The sequence below is a fragment of the Heterocephalus glaber genome, unplaced genomic scaffold (assembly GCF_053883595.1).
Source record: "Heterocephalus glaber isolate CG9 unplaced genomic scaffold, H.glaber_assembly_v1.0 deba00001472, whole genome shotgun sequence".
NCBI lineage: Eukaryota > Metazoa > Chordata > Mammalia > Rodentia > Bathyergidae > Heterocephalus > Heterocephalus glaber.
Genome location: NW_028258315.1, coordinates 23,982,867 through 24,006,362, shown reverse-complemented (window position 1 = coordinate 24,006,362; position 23,496 = coordinate 23,982,867). Strand labels below are relative to the sequence as shown.

Below are 23,496 nucleotides of genomic sequence, written 5' to 3'. Positions count from 1 at the left end.
AGGCCCAGTCCCTATCCATCTCCCAGCCCCTCTTCTGCCGGAGGAAGCAGCCCCTGGTCACAGGACCAGGTCAGAGTCCCCGGAGAGAAGTGAGCAGGGTTGCTCAGTGGACCAGGGGCATGCACTGGGGCCCACAGTAGGTGTTCGGGTGTGGGAGTAGCCTCGGTGGTTCCAGATTCGCCAGAGGACATGGTTGTGGGGGGAAGAGTGGCATAGGGAGCAGGTGTTTGAGTTACCTGGGAGATGCTTTCTTCACATTTCTTCTATAATTTTTGTGTGCTAACCAAGCTCTTAAGAACAAAAAACCCAGTCCAGGATGAGTGTTCTGTTCTCCTGTCTGATTAAAAGGGGTCACAAGCAACATCTGCCTCCATGCTGTTCTCTGGGTTCACTCTCTCCCTCTACCCTCTCCAAGTTAGTGTTTTTTCTTTCAAGCCATCAGGGAGAACATCTCAGAGATCACAAAAGCAATTACCAGTACATCTTTGTTTTCAACTGCAGATTTATTTCCATGTAACAATCTACTTGCAGAAGTTACAGAACTGCCACAGATGTCACACACACTCGGACTTAGCAGAAAGCCCATGAGAAGAGCAGGGATGGATGGACCACGCTGTCCCTGCCACCTGGTGGCAAGAGAAGAGGAGCAGAGCAGATCTAACAGGTCACTGAGTCTTTGTGGGGGACTGGAAAGCCAAGGGGAAGAGGACTCAGTGGCTGCTTGGGGGTTTCGGTGAGGCAGGACCACGCCTGCCACTGGAAGGGGACTTAGGGTCCCTCGCTCCCCTGAGAACACCAAGCTTTGATGGAAAAGTTTGCCCACTGGGTCCCAAGCGGCAAAGCACTGACACAATTCCAACAGCAAGAGCACAGAAACACGACAAGTGTGAGCGGCAAAGCATGTGGAGATCAGGGGTTGATTTTCAGCCCAAGACACAAAGCCAGCTCAGACTTCTGAATTTTCCCATCCTTGTTCACATCGCAGTGACGCAGGAGGATCCCCCGGAACTTGTCAAGGTCCACTCCACTGATGCTGGGCTGGGGATGAGAAAAGGACCCTGTCAGCAGGCCAGGCAGTGGCACTCCCACCCTTGTCTGCTGCCTAAACTTAGAGAGTGCCCTGCTGTCTGTGGGGGGAGGGACCTATCCTGCCTCCCCTTCCCACCCAGTGTTGCTAAGGGCAACTTCTGTGCCAACAGCTTCATTTCTCAGCTTGTCCCTCCAGGCATAAAAGACTTCTACCAGTATTTCCATATCGCTTCCCTCTAGTTCTCAAAGACTGTATGTCTTATTAGCAACTGAAATAAAGACATTTTGCCTCAAAGTAGAGAACCATGCTCACAAATTCTTCCTTGCTTGCACCAATGAGAGGACACATTTATTAGCTCCCTAAGGGTGTTTCTTTGCCTCCAGTTAAAAGGGTTATACAGCATGAATACCTAACTAAAACATGGTGCTGAGCTAGGGACCTAGGATTTTTACCAAGGGAAACTTGAGGGGCTAAGAAGGAATTGTGGTGCCTATGAGCTAGGAAAAGAGGTAAGCCCATGCAAAGGCTGCCAAAGTTAGCAATGCCTGAACTAATTGGTTCTCCCTGGGAGCTCTCCTTTAATCCTCCCAGTAACCCAGGGAGGTGAATAATGACACATCTTCTGACAGCTTAGGACACAGGCCCAAGGAGAGCTTAAGCAAACTTCAGAGCTAGAGAGTTGGGGCAGCACATTTTATTCCAAGGTTTCTGACTCCAATTAAGTGATCATTCCACCGTTTCCCACCTGAAGGAAGGCCGGCCTCCTGCTGGGAGCGGTGGATCTAAACTATAAAGCAAAACCCAGCCAGTCAAGTTGCCAAGGCCCTTGATTCCTGGCCTGGCTTTATGAGTGAACAGAGAACAATGGCTGCCTGCAAAAGTCTAGTCTGGGGGCTCTGAGACACACTCCCCATCCCCCAACCTGGCCCCTGTAAATTTCTCACCTCCAAAGAAACCTCTGAAAAATCCTCAGTAGGGGGAAAACCTCCATTATGACTTAACTAGTCAGCCACATTCGACTTGATGATTTGCACTTGCAACTGGGAAATAACTGACACCAAGTCTGTCCCTGATTGCAGGCTTTGCAGAGGAAGAAGGAAAACGCAGCAGGAAGTGGGAGCAGATGGCACAGGAGGAAGAGCAATCACTAGTGCAGGGCAGGGTTCAGAGACGCACCGGGAGGCGGAGGCGAAAGGGTTTGGGGCCTGAAGGTGAGTTGGGGCCACTCCCCTCCTCCATGCAAGGTCTCTGGATGATTAGGCTGCGGAGCCGAGATGTAACACATTGCCAACCTGTTCTTGTCTTTGGGCCCACAAAGGATGGTACGCAAGGTGTCAACACCAGGCAGGTGCAGTGGGGCCCAGGGAGATGTGGCTGGTGTCCTGAAAACAGCAACCTGAACTCTGAGACCTCATGTTAGGAGCTCATTTGTTAGACAGCTGCAAAGTGAGGATGTTTGGTTTTCAGCAGCTTAGGTAACTTGTTGCTACAGCTTTTCTCCAATAAGTGGTACCCACCCCAGGATCCCAATCCTCACTCTCCTCTTAGAAAAGACTCAGTGATAGTCATTTACACAGTAGCATGAGTCAATTTGCCACTGTATTTACCTCATTCAAACTACTCCAAGCTTTATTTTTTACCCTAAATGAAGAATACTAGGCTGTTTGCTGCCAAAGTAATTACTGCTTTCAAATAAGAAATATTTTTGGTGTGCAAATGGCAGAGGTAAGGGTAGAGTAGGGAGTAAGGATGGAAGGGAAGTTCCTTTCTGAGTTATGTTTTTAATGCTGGGTAACTCACTATGAAAACTGGACACCACTGCTCAAAACTTTGTGCATCACTGAAGATAAATCGCCGCGTCATTAGGGCCTCGGTCTTAATAAAACCCCTCAACGTAAGTGGGTGTGGGGCCCTGACCTATGCATGCTGCACCTACTACCTGTAATCTTCAGAGCAACCACAGGAGGTTGTATCTACTTTCAACCTTAATTTATAGATGAGTAAACTAAAGTACAAAGAGAGGAATCAACTTCCCCTTGTCACACAGCTGTCCCATGCCAGGAGCACGATACAGATTCAGGCAGGCAGGCCTACAATGTATCATTGCCTCTAGTATAAAAATATAACTATGTTCTCATTCCTCTAATGGGGAAATGTGGGGGTGCGTCTGGGATAACTGACAAACGCTCATCCACCCCGTTGCATCCTGGGAACTGGGGGCTTGTCCCTGTCTGTGGCATTGAGTGACCCTGCCCTATTACGGTTGGGTAGGTATCTCCTTTACCCCACACATTCCGGCTCTCTTCAGATAAGGAAAACCAAAACATTGATTATAAATCTCACATCCAGGGCCAGTCCTGTCCCATGTTTCTTCTGATTGTCACCTGCCACTGCCATAGAGTGACAAGAAGGGACTCCTTCACGGTGCCTTTGCAGGTGTAGTGGAGGTACCTGCTGAGAGCTGGAAAGTGCAGAAGCGTGGTGGCACAGGCAACCGCACCGTCACCCAAGGAGTTCCAGGAAGACCCTCCGTAGCCATGCTGATGCCTTCCCACCACCCATCCCAGGCACCCACGGGCCTTGTTAGATGTGCATTCTGTGACTCTATGGCCTTCTTCTTCTGCTCATCCACCTGGGGAGCCCAGGCTGCTGTCTCTCCTGATCTACTGGCTTTGGCCCTAGCAAAGCCAGAGCTTTCTGGGTAGTGAAGGGAGGGCGAGTCAAGGTGGAAGAGAGGACCAAGAGGGACATGGGCACACACCTCCTCTTCCAAAGCTTGCTCAAATCTGAGTGGAGGGAATTTTAATGTGTACAAACCCCTTCACTTAGTAATAGGCCAGATATAGAGAAAGATTTATGGGCAGTGTCATTTTCAATTACACACAGGAAGCAGCCCAAGTGACTGGCAAGGGGGATGTTACCTGCATTGCAATGCATCCACAGGGGCTTGAATAGGTCACTGCATGGCTGCTAATAGGAAATGTTAGTTTGGTACAGTCTCAGCTATATACAAAATATACATGGGAGAAAAGTCACTTCACAGTGAGTCTGGTGGAGTGTAGAGATTTCCCTGTTATTTTTTCTTTTGTGTGTGTGATGAAAAAAATTTCTGTATGATGTATGTATAATTTTTAAAATTTAGAGAGTAAAAAGTAAGTCAGGCATAGTGGTACATGCCTGTCATCCCAGCATTCGGGAGGCTGAGGCAGGAGGATCACCCCAACTTGGAGGCCAGCCTGAGCTACATAGTGAGACCCTGTCTCCAAAAAAAGGAAAATATAAGTAAAAAGTAGCAGGTATTCTAAGGGCTAGCTTTGGAGGACACATGTTAGATCTGAGCCTCTAGGGTAGGTATTGTCCCCTTTTGCCAGTCATCCTTCTGTCAAGAGCAGGGAAAGAAGGGAGAATTTTGGAGAGGCCTGGCCGGGGGGGTGGAGGTGGGGGCCTCTCATTACCTTGGTCAGACATTTGAGTCATCTCTGGCTGCATGTTTATTTGGCTTCTAATGTTCCCACTTCTCCTCCCTGGAAGATCTTGAATTTCTTGGCTTGATACTTCTGGTTGAAGCTGTAGATTCTGTCAGTTTTTATGCTGTGCCAAATGAGCCAAAGCTTGTGTAAACTGGGCTTGGGGGCCTATGCCTATAATCCCAGCACTCTAGGAGGCTGAGGCAAGAGGATCTCAAGTTCCAGCCCAGCCTGGGCAGTTTTGCTACTTAGCAAAGACCCTGTCTCAAAATGAAAACCGAAAAGATGTGCTCGCTCCAGAAAGAAAGGGCTGGGCATGTAGTTTAGTGCAAAGGCCCTGGGTTTAATCTGTAGTACCAAAAACAAACAAATAAACAAACAAACTTATGTAAAATGTTATACAATGCTGCACTGTATTAAAAGTTGGATAAGAGAATAGATGCTATGTCAACTGCTCCTACCACAAAGGCGAAATGAAAATGAATAGAAACAGAAACAATAAGTAAGAGGGCATGAAGAAACCTGCAGGTGGAAGATAACTTTGCAGCACTGATGGTGAAGATGGCTTCATGGGTGTGTACTTATCTCCAAGCACTAAATATCTACAGCTTTTTGAATGTCAATTGTATCTCAATAAAGTGATTTTTTTTAAAACTACGTCTGTTCGCTCAGTGACTTGCAATCTCATCACACTGGCAGAGGACAGACTTAGGCACTATTTTCCTATGGTGGGAAATAAGATGTTCTGGTAACCAAATCATCTTGTTAATGCAAAGTCGATAGATGCATAAAATATGGTTGTCCAAAAATTAAAAGGGTATAAAATAGGTTTGCTTCAGGGTTATTACTGAAATCAAGAAACCTGACCCAGGACTACAAACTTAGAAACTGGGCCAGCTCCCTGCTGACTCCATGGCATGCTCTGATAGTTGCTTTTTAAATTAAATTCCAGATATTAGTTGTTTACTTGTCTCATGGCTCTTTCTTATAAAAAGAAAATAAAGAAAAAAATCACAAGGACATCAGATTCAACTTATGGTCATCTCTCTGCCATCCCCTTCAAATTACAGAGTAATATTTTTTAAGAAATCTGAAAGACTAAAAAAGATCCAATAAAAGCTAAAAAAGATACAATATAGGTTTGTAGCCTCAGCTATCTGACTTCAGAGAACACTTATTGCCTTATTGACTCCTATGTACATTTTTTTTTTTGGCTCAACAAATCACCTGGAGAGCCCTGTCAACTGCTTTTGTGTTACTGAGCAGTCTGACTCAGGCCTTAGACTGGCCGGGACTCACAGAAAGAGGCCTCCTTTGCTGCTTCTGCAGCCCCACAGAAACGGGGAGGCCAGGACAAGAGTGGAGGCACTCCTGATTTCCCACAGGTGTGACACAAGTCTCCAGAAAGCCAGGCTGACCTCTGCTTCCAGTGATATTTTTGAGTGTGGTCTAGAATTTTTCCCTTCTCTTAATTTTATGTAAATAATCTCTCGTCCACTGTGTTTCTGGTATGGATTTTAGTTCCATCTTCTCCTGTCATCCTTCGGAAACTTTGGCCAAACTCAGTGACAGCTGAAAGGCAGGATCATTGAAAATGATTATGGTTATCTAGGTTCAAAAGTGATGATTTTTGAAAGGGAATCCAGCAAAATTATACTGGATATAGATATCTGAACTTTCTCTTATAAAAGTCATATGGAAATGGCAAAGATCATGGTCATTGAAGTTTAAAGAACTATGTTAGCTAACAGACTGATTTGTGATATAGTCACAATTACTAGTATTTACTGGGCTTTTGGTAACAGTTTATTATTAAGGGTAATCATCAGTGAAGTAGCACAATATTAGTGAACTTACGTAGATTTTATCCTAGAATCTTCCTGACCTCTTAATGGATGTGTGATTTATGACATTTCCATCTTCCAGAGAAGGAAGCTGAAGTTTGAAAATGTTAAACGACTCCTCTAGGGTCACAGCACCTCTTGGTGGTAAAACCAAGCCTAGAATCCAGGGTGGTCAGTCAAGAACCTGGATCCTTAATCTAAATTCTCCTTGGCTTTGTAACTTCTGTTTTCCTTTATTTTCAATATTTTTCTACAATGTCCAGCACTACTTTTATAATCATAAAGACAGCAAATGTTTTAAAACAAGGACTTCTAAAGTAGGTAAATTAATCACCATCTAACATAATCATGTCTATCTCTTAGGAGCTTCTCTTTGCATGCCTTCTTTACATTATTACTTCAGAAAGAAATACTAGAATGGCAGGGCCATGCTTTGAGCTGCTGGTTCCTTCCTCCCTCTCAAACCTAAACTATTTTCAGCCTCAGAAATGGACTCTAAAGATTACAGCTGTTTTGCTCTGATACAATAAAAAAGACTTATTTTTTTGGAAATCTCATTGTAACTGTGATCTGTGTCTACATTATTCCTAGTCATCATACAACCTTGGGAAGCAGATGCCACTGTGCCCATTTTATGGGCAAGGATTCAAGTTCCAGAGAAGTTGAAGAACTTGATCTAGAATTAAAGCTCAGGGCCGGGCATTTAGCTCAGTGGTTTTGCTGCCTGCTGCACAAGCACAAGGACTCGAGTTCAATCCCCGGTACCAAAAATAAAATTAAATAAACAGAATTAAAGCTCAGATCTGTCAACTCCAAAACCCTCTCCTGCATTTTATACTCTCTCATTTGCAAAAATGTCTCCAATCCACTCTTTTCATGGAAAAAGAAAAGGAGAATAATGAGGTGATAAAAGAAAAGAGGTTCAGACACGGCCATCATGAGGGCTGCTTGGAGCCTCTGTTCCAAATTCTGTGTCTCTGACAGATTTCAGTTCAGCGAGAGCCCAGTTGCTTGGCTGTCCAGCTGCCTCCCATAGCCTGGCAGAGGGGATACCAGAAAAGCTTTAAGGGAACAGTAACATCTTAGATTGGGAAAATTTTGTTTAACAAGTTTGAGATAGAACAGCAAAAAAGGGATAGTAAAGAAGGAAGATCCATTAATGATGGATTGCTCACCTGGCTGGGCATCTGCACTGGCTGCTCAGCTGCATGTGCAGAACATGGGGAGGCTCAGGAGGCCAGGCTCTTTGCCCAGGGTCTGCAAGCATGTGAAGCCCCAAGACTTACACTAAAGAAATCCTGGCCCTGGCTCTGTTGGGCAGAGGAGGCCAGACAGCTCTCCTAAGCAGTCTTCCCATCCCATTCATGGCATTAAAAACAAATTAAACTCAAGTTTAGCAAATCCTTCTGCCTTACATCTCTAATATCCCCATAGATACCTACTCAGTTCCTATAACAAAAGTCATTTTGGCATTAAATAGGCAAAGACTAAAATGGGATTTTCATTAGCAATCAGTGCAAAAGGAAACACTACACAAATATCTATCAATTATTCTGGCACCTCCAACATGAGAGATAACTAAGTCCAGAAAGCAAATCTAGGGGCCCAGTTAAAATGGAAATAGCACAAGTTAGGAATCACAGAAGATGGTTCCATCATCCTGATTAGTCATCAGAAAGAATTTTATTTGTGTTTCCTCATTTACTGCAGTGAACATCCTGGAGATTTATGCAAAAATTGATATCTGAACATTTTTCTATGGCATGACTACATAGCTTCATTCAGATTTGCAAAAAATTCAGGAATGCATAATTGCTACTCTAATTTGTTGTTGTCTGGGCAGACCAGGACACAAAGGTAAAATCCCCAAGGATACAAAATATTACATTCATTGTATAAACAGAGCCTCATGGCAAAGGATTGGAAATTATCTGTTTAACCAGATTACGCATCCAGGCAATACAGTTCAGAAGGAGCTCAGGAGATGCTGTTTTAAAACATTGTCTCCTCAACATAAAACAGCTGTGAAAAGTAAACATAACTTAAATTACTTCAGCTCCAAACCTGGCAACATTTTAAGTATCCTCTTAAGTAACATAAGTAGCATAGCCACCTCAAGGGAGGTGTTAAGAAAGGCCCTAGCAAAAAGAAATTAGAACCTCAAATATGAGATTTGTTACATGAAATTAAATTTAAAATGTTAATTATTCTAATAACCAAATCAGAAGGATGGAAAGGACTTTCTGGAATTGAAAAATAAAACAATAAGATGTAAAGTGGTACCTCATCATTTTGATGAAGTAAGTGACTTTTCAGTGCTGATAAAAATATGCTTCTCTAATGACTTTGTGTAATTAAAACTCAATCTTAGGAAAGCAAGGGAGATTTGTTGAGTTGCACAGAATCTCAAAGGTCTTAAATAGACCATATTCTAGCATTTTTCTCTGACATTAACCTGTAGCCTCACTGGTTCCCACAAACAATGGAATCCATCAAAATAGGGACCTGGGCCCATGATGGGAATAATCTACTTAGCCCCAGAAATCACCTGGACCAGCTCCATCATGTCTTTGACAAACCCGTCCACTTCTGGGCCTTCTAGGGCTCCAGTTTTGCTCTGAAAGATAAAAAGATCCAATCACCAGAATATCATTTGCTAGGCAAATCCACCAAATCAGTGTTCTTTTATAACTGCAAGCTGACTTAGAAAGGGCATGCTCCAAAGGAGGTCCTCCATGCAGAACGTGAATGTTCTACATGAATTAAAAGAATTAATTGTAAGTAATTCCATGTGACTGAACAAGAGACAATAGTTTTGAGTTCCTTGGCTCTTGAAAATAGCATTAATATGACAAAGGCTGACTTTGTTTCCTTAATATTACACTTCCATTCAGATAAGTTGTTAATTGTCCATTATATTGACCCTTTGAAGGAGAGGTTGATATGTTTAAATTCTGTTTTATGATTCAGTAAATGATTGGTGACTATTAAAATTAGACTTTAAATCAAGGGAAACTATATTGAAGAAGTAAATTAGAATGATCATTTGGTTGGTATATAAGGCCCTTTATTTTATTCTATCCATTTTATAATCCTCTCAAACACAAAAATCTACAAAATTCAATATATGCTAAAATATTGCAATTTTTTCTCTAAAGCTCATTTATTTTCTTCATATTTTCTTAATATTAAACCTTTATTTTTTCTTAAATTCTTTTATTGGTACATTGTAGGTATACAACACAATTATATTTCTCATTGGGAAACTGTACCTTTACATGATGCATCTTGGTTCTTATTTTTTCCCCATTTCTAGCCCTCCCTTCACACCCTCCACCCTTCCCTATTTACAAAGATTTTATTTCCATTTTTTCCATTTCTCATCATTTTTCCTTTCCCTTCTTTCCTTTCCCCTGCCCCACCCCCCCACTACCCCTACCCCTTTGGACCTTTTCTTCCTATTTTGCATTATTAATTATTCATTCTAATCATTGGTACATTTTAGGTATACAATGTAATGACATTCATCATTGGAAATTTGCACCTTTACATAATCTCTCTTGGTTCTTATTTTTCACCCTTGCCCAGCCCTCCCTTCAACCTCTCCATGCCTCCCTATTTACAAAGATTTTGTTCCTATTTTTCCATTTTCTCATATTAATTCCCTTCCCTTCTTTCCTTTCCCTTACCCCTCCCACTTCCTTCCGCTTTGCCCCTTTTCTTCCTATTTCACATTACCTATTATACATTTTAGTCCTTATTTATACTTTCAGTTTCTCACACCAGAAAAACTATTCTGTATTTATACATGTGTGTCCTATTTATTTCACTTAAGAGTATCACCTCAATGTGCATCCATTTAGCTATAAATGTCTCTAGTTTCTCATTCTTTATGGCTGAGTAGTACTCCATTTTATTTAAAAAATCACATTTTCTTTATCCAGTCTCCAGTTGATGGGCACTTGGGCTGTTTCCAAGTTTTAGCTATTACAAACTGTGTTGCTATGAACATGGGTGCACATATATCACTGTGGTATGATTCTTTTAATTCTTTGGGGAAGATCCCCAGTGGTGGAATAGCAGGGTCAAATGGGACTTCCAGTCCTAGTTCTTTGAGGTATCTCCATACTGATTTCCACAGTGGTTGCACCAGTCTACACTCCCACCATCAGTGGAGCAGGGTTCCTCTTTCCCCACAGCCCAGCCAGCATTTGTTATTGGTTGATTTCATGATAGCAGCCATTCTTTCTGGGGTGAGGTGGAATCTCAGCATTGTTTTCATTTGCATCTCTCGAATGACCAGTGATGTTGAACATTTTTTCATAATATTATACCTTTAGCATATTGTTTTAAACATTCTGTTCCCATAGTGTATATACCAAACACTTGTATAGTATTTGCTATAGGTTAGGCACTCTTGTCAAAATTTATAAACATAAATTCTTTAATTCTTAGGACAATTCCATTAGGTAGATATTACAGCTATCTTTCCCACCCTACTTTGACAGATAATGAAAACAAAGCACAGGGACACTACAGAGATGTAGGAACCTACCAAGGTCACCTGGCTGATAAGCCATAATTCAAACCTGCATGGTTGGTCACAGAAACAATACGCTGTGCTGCTTTCCTTAGGTGATATCCTTCTCTATTCAGAATATGACACAGACATTTAGTCTGATCAACTTCAGGAAGCTATTTCTTAGGATCTTTCCTAACTTTTTGCTTGGTTTTTCTTTTCTTTTTTATCACATTATCCTACCTTGTTCTCAAAAAATGCGATCTCTATCAAATTTGATGCTTTAGAATTATTATTTTCTCTCCTCTGAAGAATGACTAAATAGCTGATCCAACAGAGAAATATTCTTATTATTATGCCAAGTAAGTACGGCCTTGCCTCTCTTTGTTTGGGTTGGATGTTGGGATTTTTTTGTTTTTGTTTTTGAGCATAGTACTATCATAAATGGCTTTTAGTCCTACAAGAAGTGAAAACTTTTGCTTAGTTTCAATACAAGAAGAAAAAAAATTTTTAATTGTGATTTTTTTCTTTTCTAATATAAATACTTCTTTGTTCATTTTCACTTAGTTCTCAGAAATCATCTAGAGAAGTTGAGGGTGGCTTGACCTAGCAACACCCATGTGAGATCTCTCTTTTCTAGTGGGATGACCCTGCCCAGGGGGGAAGCAGGCTGCCCATGTGATGACAGCCAGCATGACACAAGGAGACACACTTACAATGTCATAGTGGGCGAAGATTTTCTCAAAATCCCTCTTCCTTTCTTCAGTAGAGCTGGCCTGTGTGTGGAGAAAACATTCTGTCAACCTAGCACTATACAGTTTTTCCAAGGTCTTGGGCAACTTTTATAAACTGAGTCAATGACCCTTAAGACCCCTGGGTTCCAATCTGAACCTTGTCAGTCTCTAAATTAGTTAAGACAAAGACAATGGTTGTCTTCCTTTCTTCCTTTCTTCCCAAATCCACAGAGAAACAAAAATGATATAAACCCATCTAGAGGAATGTCACTACTTACATCCATTTTAAATTGGAGAAGGAAGTTTTCCTGAAGAGCCAGAATCCTAAATAGGAAAAAATAAATAAAATTCACATGATGATCTATCAGCTCGCACTTACAAGCAAATTTATAGCATGTGGGGGAAGAATAAGTGTCTTCCAGATTACCCTGGAGAATAGTATAGGTGCTTGAAATACAGAATTCCTACATCATAGAAACAGATTAGTGGAGAAAAGTTTTCATAGAGATTACTAGTTACCATAGAGAGATGCTTAAAAATTCAACTTAGTGGAAAATGGCAAAGTATGAGCTTGCAAAAATTTCCTCTTCTGTAAAAGCCATGGGAAAAAGGGAAAGAATGATCAGAATAACTTTGCAGAACTCTAGAAAATAAAGTATTGCAGCAATCTGGGGGAGTGCTTATTCTGAACAGAAAGACAGGACAACAAAAAACAAAATGGCTGACTCTTGGTAATAACAATGAACATCATGGCAGTTGACTTGGGCCAGCACGTACACAGAACCCCTTAGGAAAGTCTGGGAGACTTATTGGTTCTGGGCATTTAAAATCTCTGTCCAATCATGAACTGAGCATTGGGGTGAGCAGAGATCATAACAAAGAATACAGACTTTATGGAATTAGTTTAGAAATGTTCCTAAGTAATTAAAAAACAAAAACCATCATCATTAATAAATATATCCTATAATAAAAACTAAAGGTAGTCTTTCAGCCTGAAATGAAAGGACACTAGACAGAAACTTGAAACCACATAAAGAAATAATCCCAGTAGGGGTAGCCATATAAACAAATACAAAAGATAACATAAATGTATTTTTCTTTGTAACTTTTTTTTTTTGCTATCTCATCTAAAAGTCAGCTTCATAAAGCAATAATTAAAATCTGTGAGCCAGACATTGTGGTGCATGACTGGAGTCCCAGCTACTCAAGAGGCTGAGGCAGGAAGATCCCCTGAGCCCAGGAGTTTCAGGCCAGTGTGGGCAACAGAGTGAGATCTTGTTGAGAGAGAGACTCAGAAACAGAGAGAAACAGAGAGAGACAGAGACAGAGAGAAAGGCAGAAAGGAAAGAAAGAAGGGAAGGAGGAAGGGAGGGCTGAAGAAAGAGAAAGAAAAATCTATGTTGATAGGTCTATAATTACATAATTTGAACAACACAAAGGAGGAGGGAGAGATCTGAACAATACAGAAATAAAGTTTTAATATAATATTGAAATTACATTAACATTAAACCCAAATTAGATTGTCCTAAACTAAGATGTTAATTGTAATCCCTCAAGGAGCCACTAAGAAAATAACTTAAAAAATAAAGAAATTAAAAGAGCACTCTACAAAATACTTAACATAAAGGAGGTGGTAGGGAAGAATAGAGAAAAGAAGAAAACAAATGGTGAAATGGCAAATATAAACCCTGTCTTATCACTAATTATGTTAAATTGATATGGATTAAACATTCCACTGGGCCTGGGATTTAGCTCAGAGGCACTGTGCCTGCCTCAAAAGTGCAAGGTCCTGAGTTTGAGTCTGGTACCAAAAACATTCCATTGAAAGGAGAAGTTAGCAGAATCTTTCCCAGATGACACAACCTAGAATGTAAGAGATAAGAAAGCCTGGGACCCAGCCAGAGGCAACACTAGGGGCCGGGATTCCTCCTGCCTTGGGCCTCTGGGAGAAGCACTTTCATCTCTTTATGGCTGGTCTGTTCATCATTAAAGTGGAAGATAAAATCCTGGGGAAGTATCTGTGGAGGACACAACGGCTGCCTCATAGCTCCTTGGAGGCATGGGTAGAAGTCTATCTGTGTGCTGGCATCAATGCCATGGTCATTGCTAAGGAGTGATTCTTCCTGGTGTTTCTTTCTTCACACAGACCCCTCAAAACCTGGCATAAGCAGCTGCCAAGAAAACACTCAGCTGGTGCAGGTAGTATCTGCTACCGGACAAAAACTACACCTGCTGTGACGTGCTCACATTAACTTCTTGCCACTGAAAATATGACCTTTGGTCCATGCAATTCCTCTCCCCTGGCTACGTCTGCTGCCACCCTAAGTCCTGTCACCATCCAGTTCACAGTTGCCACCGAGACTGATCCTGAGGCACTTGGATTTACAATTGCTCCCCCATAGGGCTACAGTTATATCCATGTATTTTGCACCCAGTGATTCCAAAATCTGACCACCTGCTCAGACTCTTTCTGTTTTGCAAACACTTGCATGTTGTTTGGGGGCAGTCAGCCTTGACAAAAATGCTGCTATGGTTTAAATAAGGATGCCCCTCAGCTCACCCACCCCTGAACTCAGGCAGAAGTTTAATTTCAAGATCTATGTTAACAGAAGTAAGAGGGTGCAATCTTAGTCCAACTATATTGTTTAGAGGTGGTGCCTTTGGAAAGTGATTAGGCTTGATAAGAGCCCATGTTGAATCCTGGTGGCTTTATAGAAAGAAGGAGACACACAGACACAGAGATACACACGTGGTGTGGTACAGTCAGAGGGCCCCTTGCCAGGACTTATGTCATGCTCTTTGGACTTCCAGCCTGCAAAACTGTGAGCTAAATAACACTTTTTTCTTTATAAGGTAGTCTACCTTGGGTATTTTATTATAGCAACAAAAAGTGGCCTGGTACACAAGGTGATGCCCAGCCGCATGTCACACTAAACTCACAGAAGCATTTTTGTACACGGGGCCTCATTGGCTCTTATCCTCTCCTCTTCTCCTCCTCCTGCAATACTCTTTGGCACTTGATGCCCTCTGAGGATACCCCAGCACTGAAAGGCCAGAGAGCACTGAGCTGGAGCTAGCCTCAGTTGTTAGTTTTGTCCTGAACTAACTGCTCAGTGTTCCTGAAGCCAGGGAATGGGGTCACAGTGTGTTTTGTCATGGACCCTAATATGGGACCATGAATGTCTGACCTCAGAGGGCAGAATCTGCTTATGACCCATTCATGAAACTTTATGAAAATTTTGTATATTGTGCATTTGGAGAGAAAGAGCTCTCATTATCTTCACAAAGGAATCTGTTAGCCCAAAAGATTCAGAGCCACTGCAGTTTACTTGGTAAGATGCACCTAGTCTACGGTCTCCAGGGGAGACTTGAACTCCAATTTAAAAGGACACACATTTTGTCATCAAACCCCTAGAAAGATGTTTCCAAATCCATGATGTTGTTGCCACTCACCTTGCCAGGTCATTGAGATCCAACCGACCATCTTTATTTTTGTCAAAGATTTTCATCTGAAATGCAGAAAGGAATATGGTTGCAAGAAATACTAGTAACAAGATTTCATTCTGAAAGTTAGTAAAGCACTTCCTTATTTTGCCCTTCTAATTACACATTTGCCTTAATTGGCTGAGGATCGTATCTGCTTGGGTGAAATTGGTATTTGCTACAAAAGGAAATTGCATCTTAGTTTCTGTATTAGGATGGTCATAGTAACTAAGCCCCCTAAATCTCTAGCACAATACAAGATCATTTCTTGCTTGTGTTATATAAGAACCCAGGGTTGGCTGGGAGCTACTCCATGTAGTCTGCACTCTGAAATTTAGAGTGACAAAGTAGCTACTCTCTGTCAACATTCTTCGTTGCCATGGCAAAAAGAGAGAATGGCAAATGCTCAGTGATTAAAATGTCATCATCCAATGCAAGTTGTTGGCCACACCTAACTTCAAAGGGGTGAGCAGTACAGCCCTACCATGTGTTTGGGAAGAAACCCACAATGATTTGGTAGATATAAGAAGTAACTATCCATTTTTGAAAGGCATAATGGGATTTTGCATACTGATTACAAGCTTGAAATCTTGGTTTTTGCTTTGACTCAGGATTTTCTAATTATTTTATTAGCCCCCACACAGCATATCAACAATCAAGTCTGGAGGTCCAATATCCTAAGTACTCCCTGTAGTGTAAAGAAGAAATTTCATGTTTCCATGAAGGCAAGGAACTGAGCTGAGCTTCTCCTCTCATGAAGAAACTCACTATTGCCCAAAGTCCCTGATTACATTATTAGAGCAGACGTTGCTTACATGAGACAGCACTCAAAGTTAAAAATGTCTTCACTAAGCACAAATCGGGAAGACCAGATTGTTTCAGGCAAAATCAAGGAGATGCACTTATTTTCAGAGCTGAGTTGGAATGTGAGTGAATTTGGTGATGTCACAACACTTTAAGGCTGCAGAATATCTCTAAACATATCTATATAAGGAAGCTTCATAGGGAAAAGCCAATGAAAAAAATCTTAAAATATATCTAACAGATTTTTGCCTTAAAAAAATACACTAGTCTTCTATCCTTTCTCCCTCTCCAAATCAGTTTTCATTTCAAGTGAATTTGAAAGCCCATTCTCCCCAAACACTGGCACCAAACATTTATATCGTAGAATCTCTTAAGACATAGGTCATATTTTTATACATTTGGACATACAACATGTCCAATTGTGTCCCTTAAACATGACACTACATCCAGCCCCACCTACTGCTTGGGTGGGATTTGGGGCTGGATGTTCCATTACCACCTACATGTAGTTCACCAGGCACATTACCCATAGGCCTGCTTCTTCTGCACTGAGCAGCTGAGGACAAGGGCATAAAGGTGTGGTAACATGTCCAGGGTCATAGACAGGATCCAGATGAAATGTTGATAAGTGCTAGACAGTATGGTTGTTTTGTCTATGATATGCCCCAAGTACCCGGGACAACAGCCTGCATGTGGTAGTCATCCAAAATTTGTTGAGTTAAAAGAAACATGGGCCTCAGTATTTTTCCTCCTCTTGGCACTAATTCATTCCTGGAGAGCTATGACAGTTGGGGGTAGGATTCCCTTTGGAAGGGTATCTGCAGTAGGGTTGTGAGGATCTTACAGAACATCCTCACCTCTACTGTTGCTTTCCCAGTCCCTTGCTCAGAGGTCACCATTTCCAGTAGAACTATAAGTAGTTGCTGTGATAAGTAAGCTTGAGTGCATCAACTTGATTGGCTTGGGAGCCACTCAGAAGATTGGTAGAGCACACTTCTGGGTGTGTCTGGGGTCATGAAGGTGCAGCCTTAGAGTCTATGTCTGATCCCTGGCCTCATCCTCTCTGATGCTATTCCCCTGCACTCATTCTTAGCCACTATGAACTAAACATCTTTGTTCTACCACACCTTTCCACCATGATGTTTCTAACTTGGAGCCAGATGACCATGGACTGAATCCCCTGAAATCATGAGCTAAATTAAACCTCTCCTCTTTTAAGTTATGGGTGTCAAATATTGTGTCCCAACAATAAGAAAGTTAAGTAATGAAAGCACTATAAGTGTGCCCAGAAATGGAGTACAATGTCTTACAAACTCCTTAAAATTTTGTGAATGGTAGTTCCCTTCTCAGGAAAGATATATCTTAGGAACTGAGTTACCCAGCATTTTCCCTAAACTGGTTAATATGTTTCTTTATAACTTTTCAGATCTTGATAGACATAATAGTTATTGTGAAATATAAATTTACCTAAATCACTACTGGATTAGTAGTAGTTCTCTTCAGTTGATAGTTTCTCACACAATAGAACCAAAACATAACTATTGTCTAGTGATAGAGGAACCAATCTGTGAATTTCTTAAACAACTGGTAATTGAGCATTAAAGTAGGATATATGACAGAAGTGAAAAATACACACATATCCAGCAGGAAGAATACAATATCCCTCCCTTACCTACTCTAGAGGTAATGACCACTCAAAGAATCCTTGTATCCTAGAAACTTCTAAAATGTGTGCACACACACATACTACCTACCAATAGATAGAACCTACTGCCAATAGGACCATATTCTATATACTCTTTTGCAGCTTGCTTTTTTCATTCAACAACGTTCTTGGAAACCATTCTTAGTAGTTATTTTTTACCTTAAAGGGGATATTTTGTTATAGCAACAAAAAATGAACGAATATAGTATCCAGTAGGATCGGCTGATTAGATATGGAGTGATAGAGAAAGAGGCATTAAAGATGCTTTCAAGAGTTTTGCCTTGAAAAATCTGAAAGGTCAAGTTCACCCCAGTGGAGCAGGTTTGTGAGTGGAGTTCAGGATGTCAATTTAGACATGCTAAGTTTGAGATGCATCTAGACATGGTGATACACACCCAAGCACACTCAAGGAGCTCAGAGAAATGGTCTGAGCCAGTGATACACACTAGAGGTTGTCAGTCTTTAGCTAGGACTTAAATCCAAACAACAGTTTATATCCTCTGTAGAGCAACGGTAGACACAGGAAGAGGAGATACCTCAGGACTGAGCCCTGACCTGTCTCAGGTTGATCTGGCTCAGAGAGGTGTGTGCCCTGATCTAGGAGGGAAGCAAGCCAGAGGTGGCTACTTTAATCCAGGTAGGAAGGATGAGAGTCAAGACCAGGGTACAGAATGGGGGCCAGCATAACCACATATAATTCCCTTTGTCTGTCAAAGTCTCAGAATTTAATTTGTTGCTTTACAATATTTCAAGTTCTGTGCTTTCATTTGGTACATGAACTTAACATCTCCCAGGGTTATTAGCTTACATTCACCAAACTAAACATTATCTAATAATGTTCTAGCCAGGCAGCTAATCATTCCCTGTCCACTGCTGGCAGCACATCCTGCTTCAGGATCACAACAGTGTTTTATTTCCTTCCTTTTCCGGAACATTAATTAGGAATCAGGGTAAGACAATGTGTGAGACCTCAGCTTCTCTCTCCTGATTGGCTGTTTGGCATGACTCATTCATTAGTCACACTTAGGGAGTTTTCCAATGTGTCAATCCTTATTCAGGTCAATTTGAATCCATTTAGCATTTTATGCTAAACCTTAGAACCAAAGCTTTAACGTAGTGTTACCATGACTGTGTTCCTTGTTCAATAAAAAGTCATTAAAGGAGCAGTAATGTGATTTCACACTTGGTGAGTCACTTAGAGCTCAGGATGTAGAAGTCATTTTCAAGAGTTTATTTCTAAAAGTTAATACACTCAAAGTTCTCTAGGGAAAAGGAAGAAGTCCTTAAAAAATCAATAGTCCTATTCTATTGTTCTGTTTTGTTTTGTTTTGTTTTTGGTACCAGGGATTGATTGAACTTGGGACCTTGCGCTTGCAAGGCAGGCGCCGGAACCACTGAGCTAAATCCCCAGCCCAGTAGTCCTATTCTAAAATCTGTTCATTGGAAAGTATGGCCTCCTCTGCAACTTAGAGAGGAATGAAAAAGATTGGCCAAAATCAAACTCATTTCATCTTCTGATCAAACACAGATCTTTGGGCAGAGACTCAGCAGACTTCCTTAGCAATCATCTCAGTGCATAAAGAGGATATAAGGGGCTGCTTGAGGAGAGTTATTTTAGTCATGGCCCTAGCTCCAGGGGTTGATTTCAAACAAAATGAGTGTTTAACTGCAGCACACCTGAGCAGAACAGCTATGATGTTTTAGCAGTGAAACAGACACAGAATAATAGTAATGTCTCAGCCAATGGACAAGACCTCTTTGATCCCCCTGATCCCAGAATGCTACAATGGATCTAAACTCTACATCATCAAGACTTACACATCACAAGGTTTCTTCAGCTCTGGGCATGCGGCTGCAAGATGCTGCCAATTAGTGGTTCCTTAGATTTAAGCCTGGAGGTTATTAAGAGAATGGCTGTACCAACTCAGAGTGCCAGGCTGAGTGTACGCCACACCAGGTCCTTTAAGCCAGAGACTGCACTGACTTTCTGAACTCTCACAGCCTCCTCCCTGGCCCCCTCCTTTGATGGGGGGCTGTCTGAATGAGAGCTTTTGGGGTTGTATGTAGGCACCATTCACTCCTCTCTCCCCTCCCTTCCCCAGCTGAATGGCAGTTTCTGTCTTCATCAGAACTATTGTGTTGTTCTTTATTTCCCATTGCCTTTCATTAATTTGTTTTCTGCTTGGTGTTTAATAAACTGTCAATTCTTTGGATTATTAGGAACTTTATGCTAAGAAAAATCTTTTTTTCTGGGTAATAAATCCTATTGTGGTTCCTGTATTGTCTTATATTTAAAGCTATTTAGACAATCCAGGTTCCCTCACTTGATTTATAATTACCTGATTCTTCTATTTCTTCCCAGGATTGTTTTTTTTTTTTTTTTTTTGGTATCGGGGATCAAACTTGGGTCCTTGCACTTGCACAGCAGGCAGCAAAACCACTGAGCTAAATCCCCGGCCCCCTTCCCAGGATGTCCTCTTCCCGACTTGTCTGTAGAGCCTTGCTCTCCCTCTTTTGAAAATTTTCTTTTTAACAACGTAAAATTTCAACATTGAGACAAGAATGTGACAGTGGAAAACAGGCTTTCAAGGCAGATTGAGTTGTGAATTTCCACTCCTCTCTTTACACATTTGACCTGTTAAAATCTATAATCCTCGGAAGTTTCATTTGGTAGAGAGGGAGTTTTATGTGATTTGGTGTGAATCAAATGAGATGTTTGAAAATGCTTCAAAATCAGCTCAGTATAAAGTGAACACAATTATTATGATTAAAATACTCAATAGCAGAATATGTGCTGGTTGATGTTCCATGAAAGTAGACTATCACATGGATGCACGCCAGCACTGCCAGGCTCCCTTTCTGGGGAGAGTCCACTTTAAGGGAAAAGAAAAAAGGAATTTCAGACTTGAGGCACTACTTGGAGAAAGCGTGTGTGAAGCCTGGGATGTACAATCTGCAATCTTCCAGGCAAACCAGGGGAGCAAGAGCTATAACGGGAGTGCAGGGCAAGATTCTGCCATGGTTTAGTCATAGCTCGCTATTAGATAAGAATGGAAAATTCAAGTTAATTTGCACTAAGTTGCCTACTATGTGCCTAGCCCATTTGTGGGCTGGCACATGGAGAAAAGATGCTGTCCTTGCCCTCAAGGAGGCACAGGCTGGCATGGCACCATACCCACACATGGATTGTGTCAGTGCCATCCCAGACTCACATGTTCTATCAGCAAATCCTGTCAATTCCATCCCACAAACTTCTCTATCCCAAGCTGGAGGCCCCTGCTGCCATCTCTCACCTGGGTGGAAGCAAGGGCAGCTTATGAGTCCTCTTGATTCCAGTCTTGTCCGTTCCATTCCAAGCTCTTCTCGGCACAGCAGCCAGATGGTGACATCCTCTGCCTCAGACCCTCTAGCAGCCCCCGTCTTGCCCAGACAGAGCTGCAAGTTCTCACAAGCGCCTAAAAGCCCAGCGTGGTCTGGACACTGGTTAGTCTCATCCTTGCTCACTCTGCTCCAGCCACACTGGCTCTCGCTGCTCCAAAATATCTCAAATGTGTCTGCCCTCTGGCCTGTGCTAGCTCTACCGTAGTCCTTCCTCACCTCTTGCCTTCCTTGGGCAACCTGTTGGAAATTACACCTTCTCCCCAGCCATCACCGCAGCTGCCCTGGACCACAGACATCCCCAGCAGGCTCTACAACTCCATTTTTTCCACAACACTCATTACTCTCTATCATGCAACATGATTTATTATTTATTACATATACTGTTTCTCCTCAGTCTTTTCTTTGCCAATTTTGCTCCCTGTTGAATCCCCAGTGACTTGAACAGTGCCTGAGGCATGGTAAATATTTAATGAATATTTGGGGGAGGAATTAAATGAATGGGACCTGGAGAAGGGATCCTGGGACTCACTATGGAAGAAGCTTTTCGGGGCAAGACAATATCTAACTGAATCTTGAAGGATGAGCAAGAGGCAGATGAAGAAAAGTAGGAAAAAATATAGCTACAATATATTAAGCAATCAGAAAGTAGTTTAGTATTATTAGTAGGGAATGAGGACAGGCCTTCAAAGTCAAAGTGCTTCATATGCTAGAAAATACGGGAAATAAGCTAAAGATGCAAAATGTGAATCTATTCATTTTGCATAGTTCATGCTTTATAAGTGAATAAAAGTGACATAGCAACAGCCAGTGCTAATATTCTGCTACATCAATGTTTAAAAATGTGCCCAGCACGCAGGTGTTCCAGAAGGCTGAACTGTAAGAGCTGTTGAATTAGGGAGCAAGCCTCTTGTGAGACACATTCTGCCATGTTCAAAGCACAGTATTTATTACTGCTGTGTGGCACTCAGCCAAAGACTTTAGATCAAAACCTCCAGAGGAACTGGGAAGAGCTAAAAGAGCTTTCATTTACATTTACTGTCTGGATGAGCTATTAGCTAATTGTACCAGGAGCTGGTATACACATACCTTTAACCAAGGTGTCACTTAATTTATCCACAGTCAGGTGGCAGGTGCACTGCAAACCCAGCTGAAATAGGAGTGCACTTCCAGAAGTTCCTGTGACACAGAGCTCTAAGCATAGAGCTGTTTCACTTAAAAGAAGGAACTGCACATGGCAGCTGATTGCCCTCTGCTAACCAAGGTTGATTTATGTGATCAAAGTATTTGCTGAATAATGCACTAACAGTGCTTGATGAACAATGTCATTATGCGGCTTGAAAAGTGAGAAAAAAATATATGCATGATGTCTGAAAAGAAGCCCACACTACCATGCTATGTAACTTGTGGGTTTTAAATGTGGCTCCAGATGAATTCTGTGAAACACTTTACAGTGTCCTCCTAGAACTTTGTGGGTTGATACTGCTTCTCTTAAAAGGGTTCAAAAAATAAAAACAAAAAAAAAAACAAAAAAAAATAAAAGTAAAAGGGTTCATATAAACACGCACTTTTCTTTTCCCATCTTTGCATTTCCTACATTCTTTGCTTATTCTTTCATAGTCTCTTTTTCCTACTTTGCTAGCACATGCGCAACAAAAAAAGGAAGGGAGCAATTATTTCCTAAAACTGTATCACTTTAATTAAGGACTAAGAAATTAGGATAGGGCCGGGGATTTGGCTCCGTGGTTCCAGCGCCTGCCTTGGAAGCGCAAAGTCCCGAGTTCAATACCCGGTACCAAAAAAAAAGAGAAAGAAATTAGGATATAAAATAAATATTGTTAAAATGTTAAGAAATTAAATATGCTCAACTAGAAAAAGAATCTCCTGTTGTTCTGGCCTTTGGCTATTTCCATCAAATTTCCTGCTTATATTGTTCATTCTATTGCAGGGCTCCCTGCAGCTTAGGTCGAAAGGACCTAGTGACCCATCTTGTGACCAGAAAACTGCTTCCTCCTTCTGCGGAACTTTGCACTTGACCTTTAGTCCCATGCTCGTATTTATTCAGGATTTTGAGTATCACTTTGCATGCTATTAAAAAAAATAGACATAGTAAGAAGCCAATTTGCTTCCTTAATTGAGATCCTGTCCTGGGATTTAATTCTCCCCTTGACATCATCCTTTCTCCTATCCAGGGCATTTATAAATGATCATGGTCCAGAACACTTTCTTCCTTCCCAGGGCAGATCATATGACAGGAAGTAGCATTCAGAATAGTGGGGTCCAGGTTTCAAGGCAAAGAGGGCCCAGGACTAAAAACCAGGGCAGGTTAGCTTCCAGTACAACTGATACCTTTGGCATATTTTTTTTTTTGGTACCAGGGATTGAACTCGGGTCCTTGTGCTTGTGGTCCAGGCAGCAGAACCACTGAGCTGAATCCCCAGCCCAAAATGATCAAGCAAAGGGTTTTTTTGTTTTGTTTTGGTGCCAGGGATAGAACTCAGCACCTTGTGCTTTTGAGACAGGCACTGGAAC

The 23,496-nt window shown here is 41.7% G+C and overlaps 1 protein-coding gene across 4 annotated transcripts in view; it reads right to left on the bottom strand.

Moving 5' to 3' along the window:
• Window positions 1-484: 484 nt before the first annotated feature.
• Scgn (secretagogin, EF-hand calcium binding protein) overlaps window positions 485-23,496 on the bottom strand; it is a 39,594-nt gene continuing 16,582 nt past the window's right edge. For 3 of the 4 annotated variants that reach the window (XM_004847585.3, XM_021260540.2, XM_021260541.2), the window contains 5 exons: window positions 15,048-15,103; window positions 11,873-11,918; window positions 11,577-11,636; window positions 8,890-8,958; window positions 485-1,038 (listed from right to left, as the gene is read on the bottom strand). In XM_004847585.3, coding sequence (XP_004847642.1) covers window positions 910-1,038; window positions 8,890-8,958; window positions 11,577-11,636; window positions 11,873-11,918; window positions 15,048-15,103 — 360 coding nt within the window. In that variant the 3' untranslated portion in view covers window positions 485-909. Of the gene's footprint in view, window positions 1,039-7,228; window positions 7,379-7,516; window positions 7,599-8,889; window positions 8,959-11,576; window positions 11,637-11,872; window positions 11,919-15,047; window positions 15,104-23,496 lie in introns of those variants that run through there. The other variant, XM_087181836.1, reaches the window with a different exon arrangement.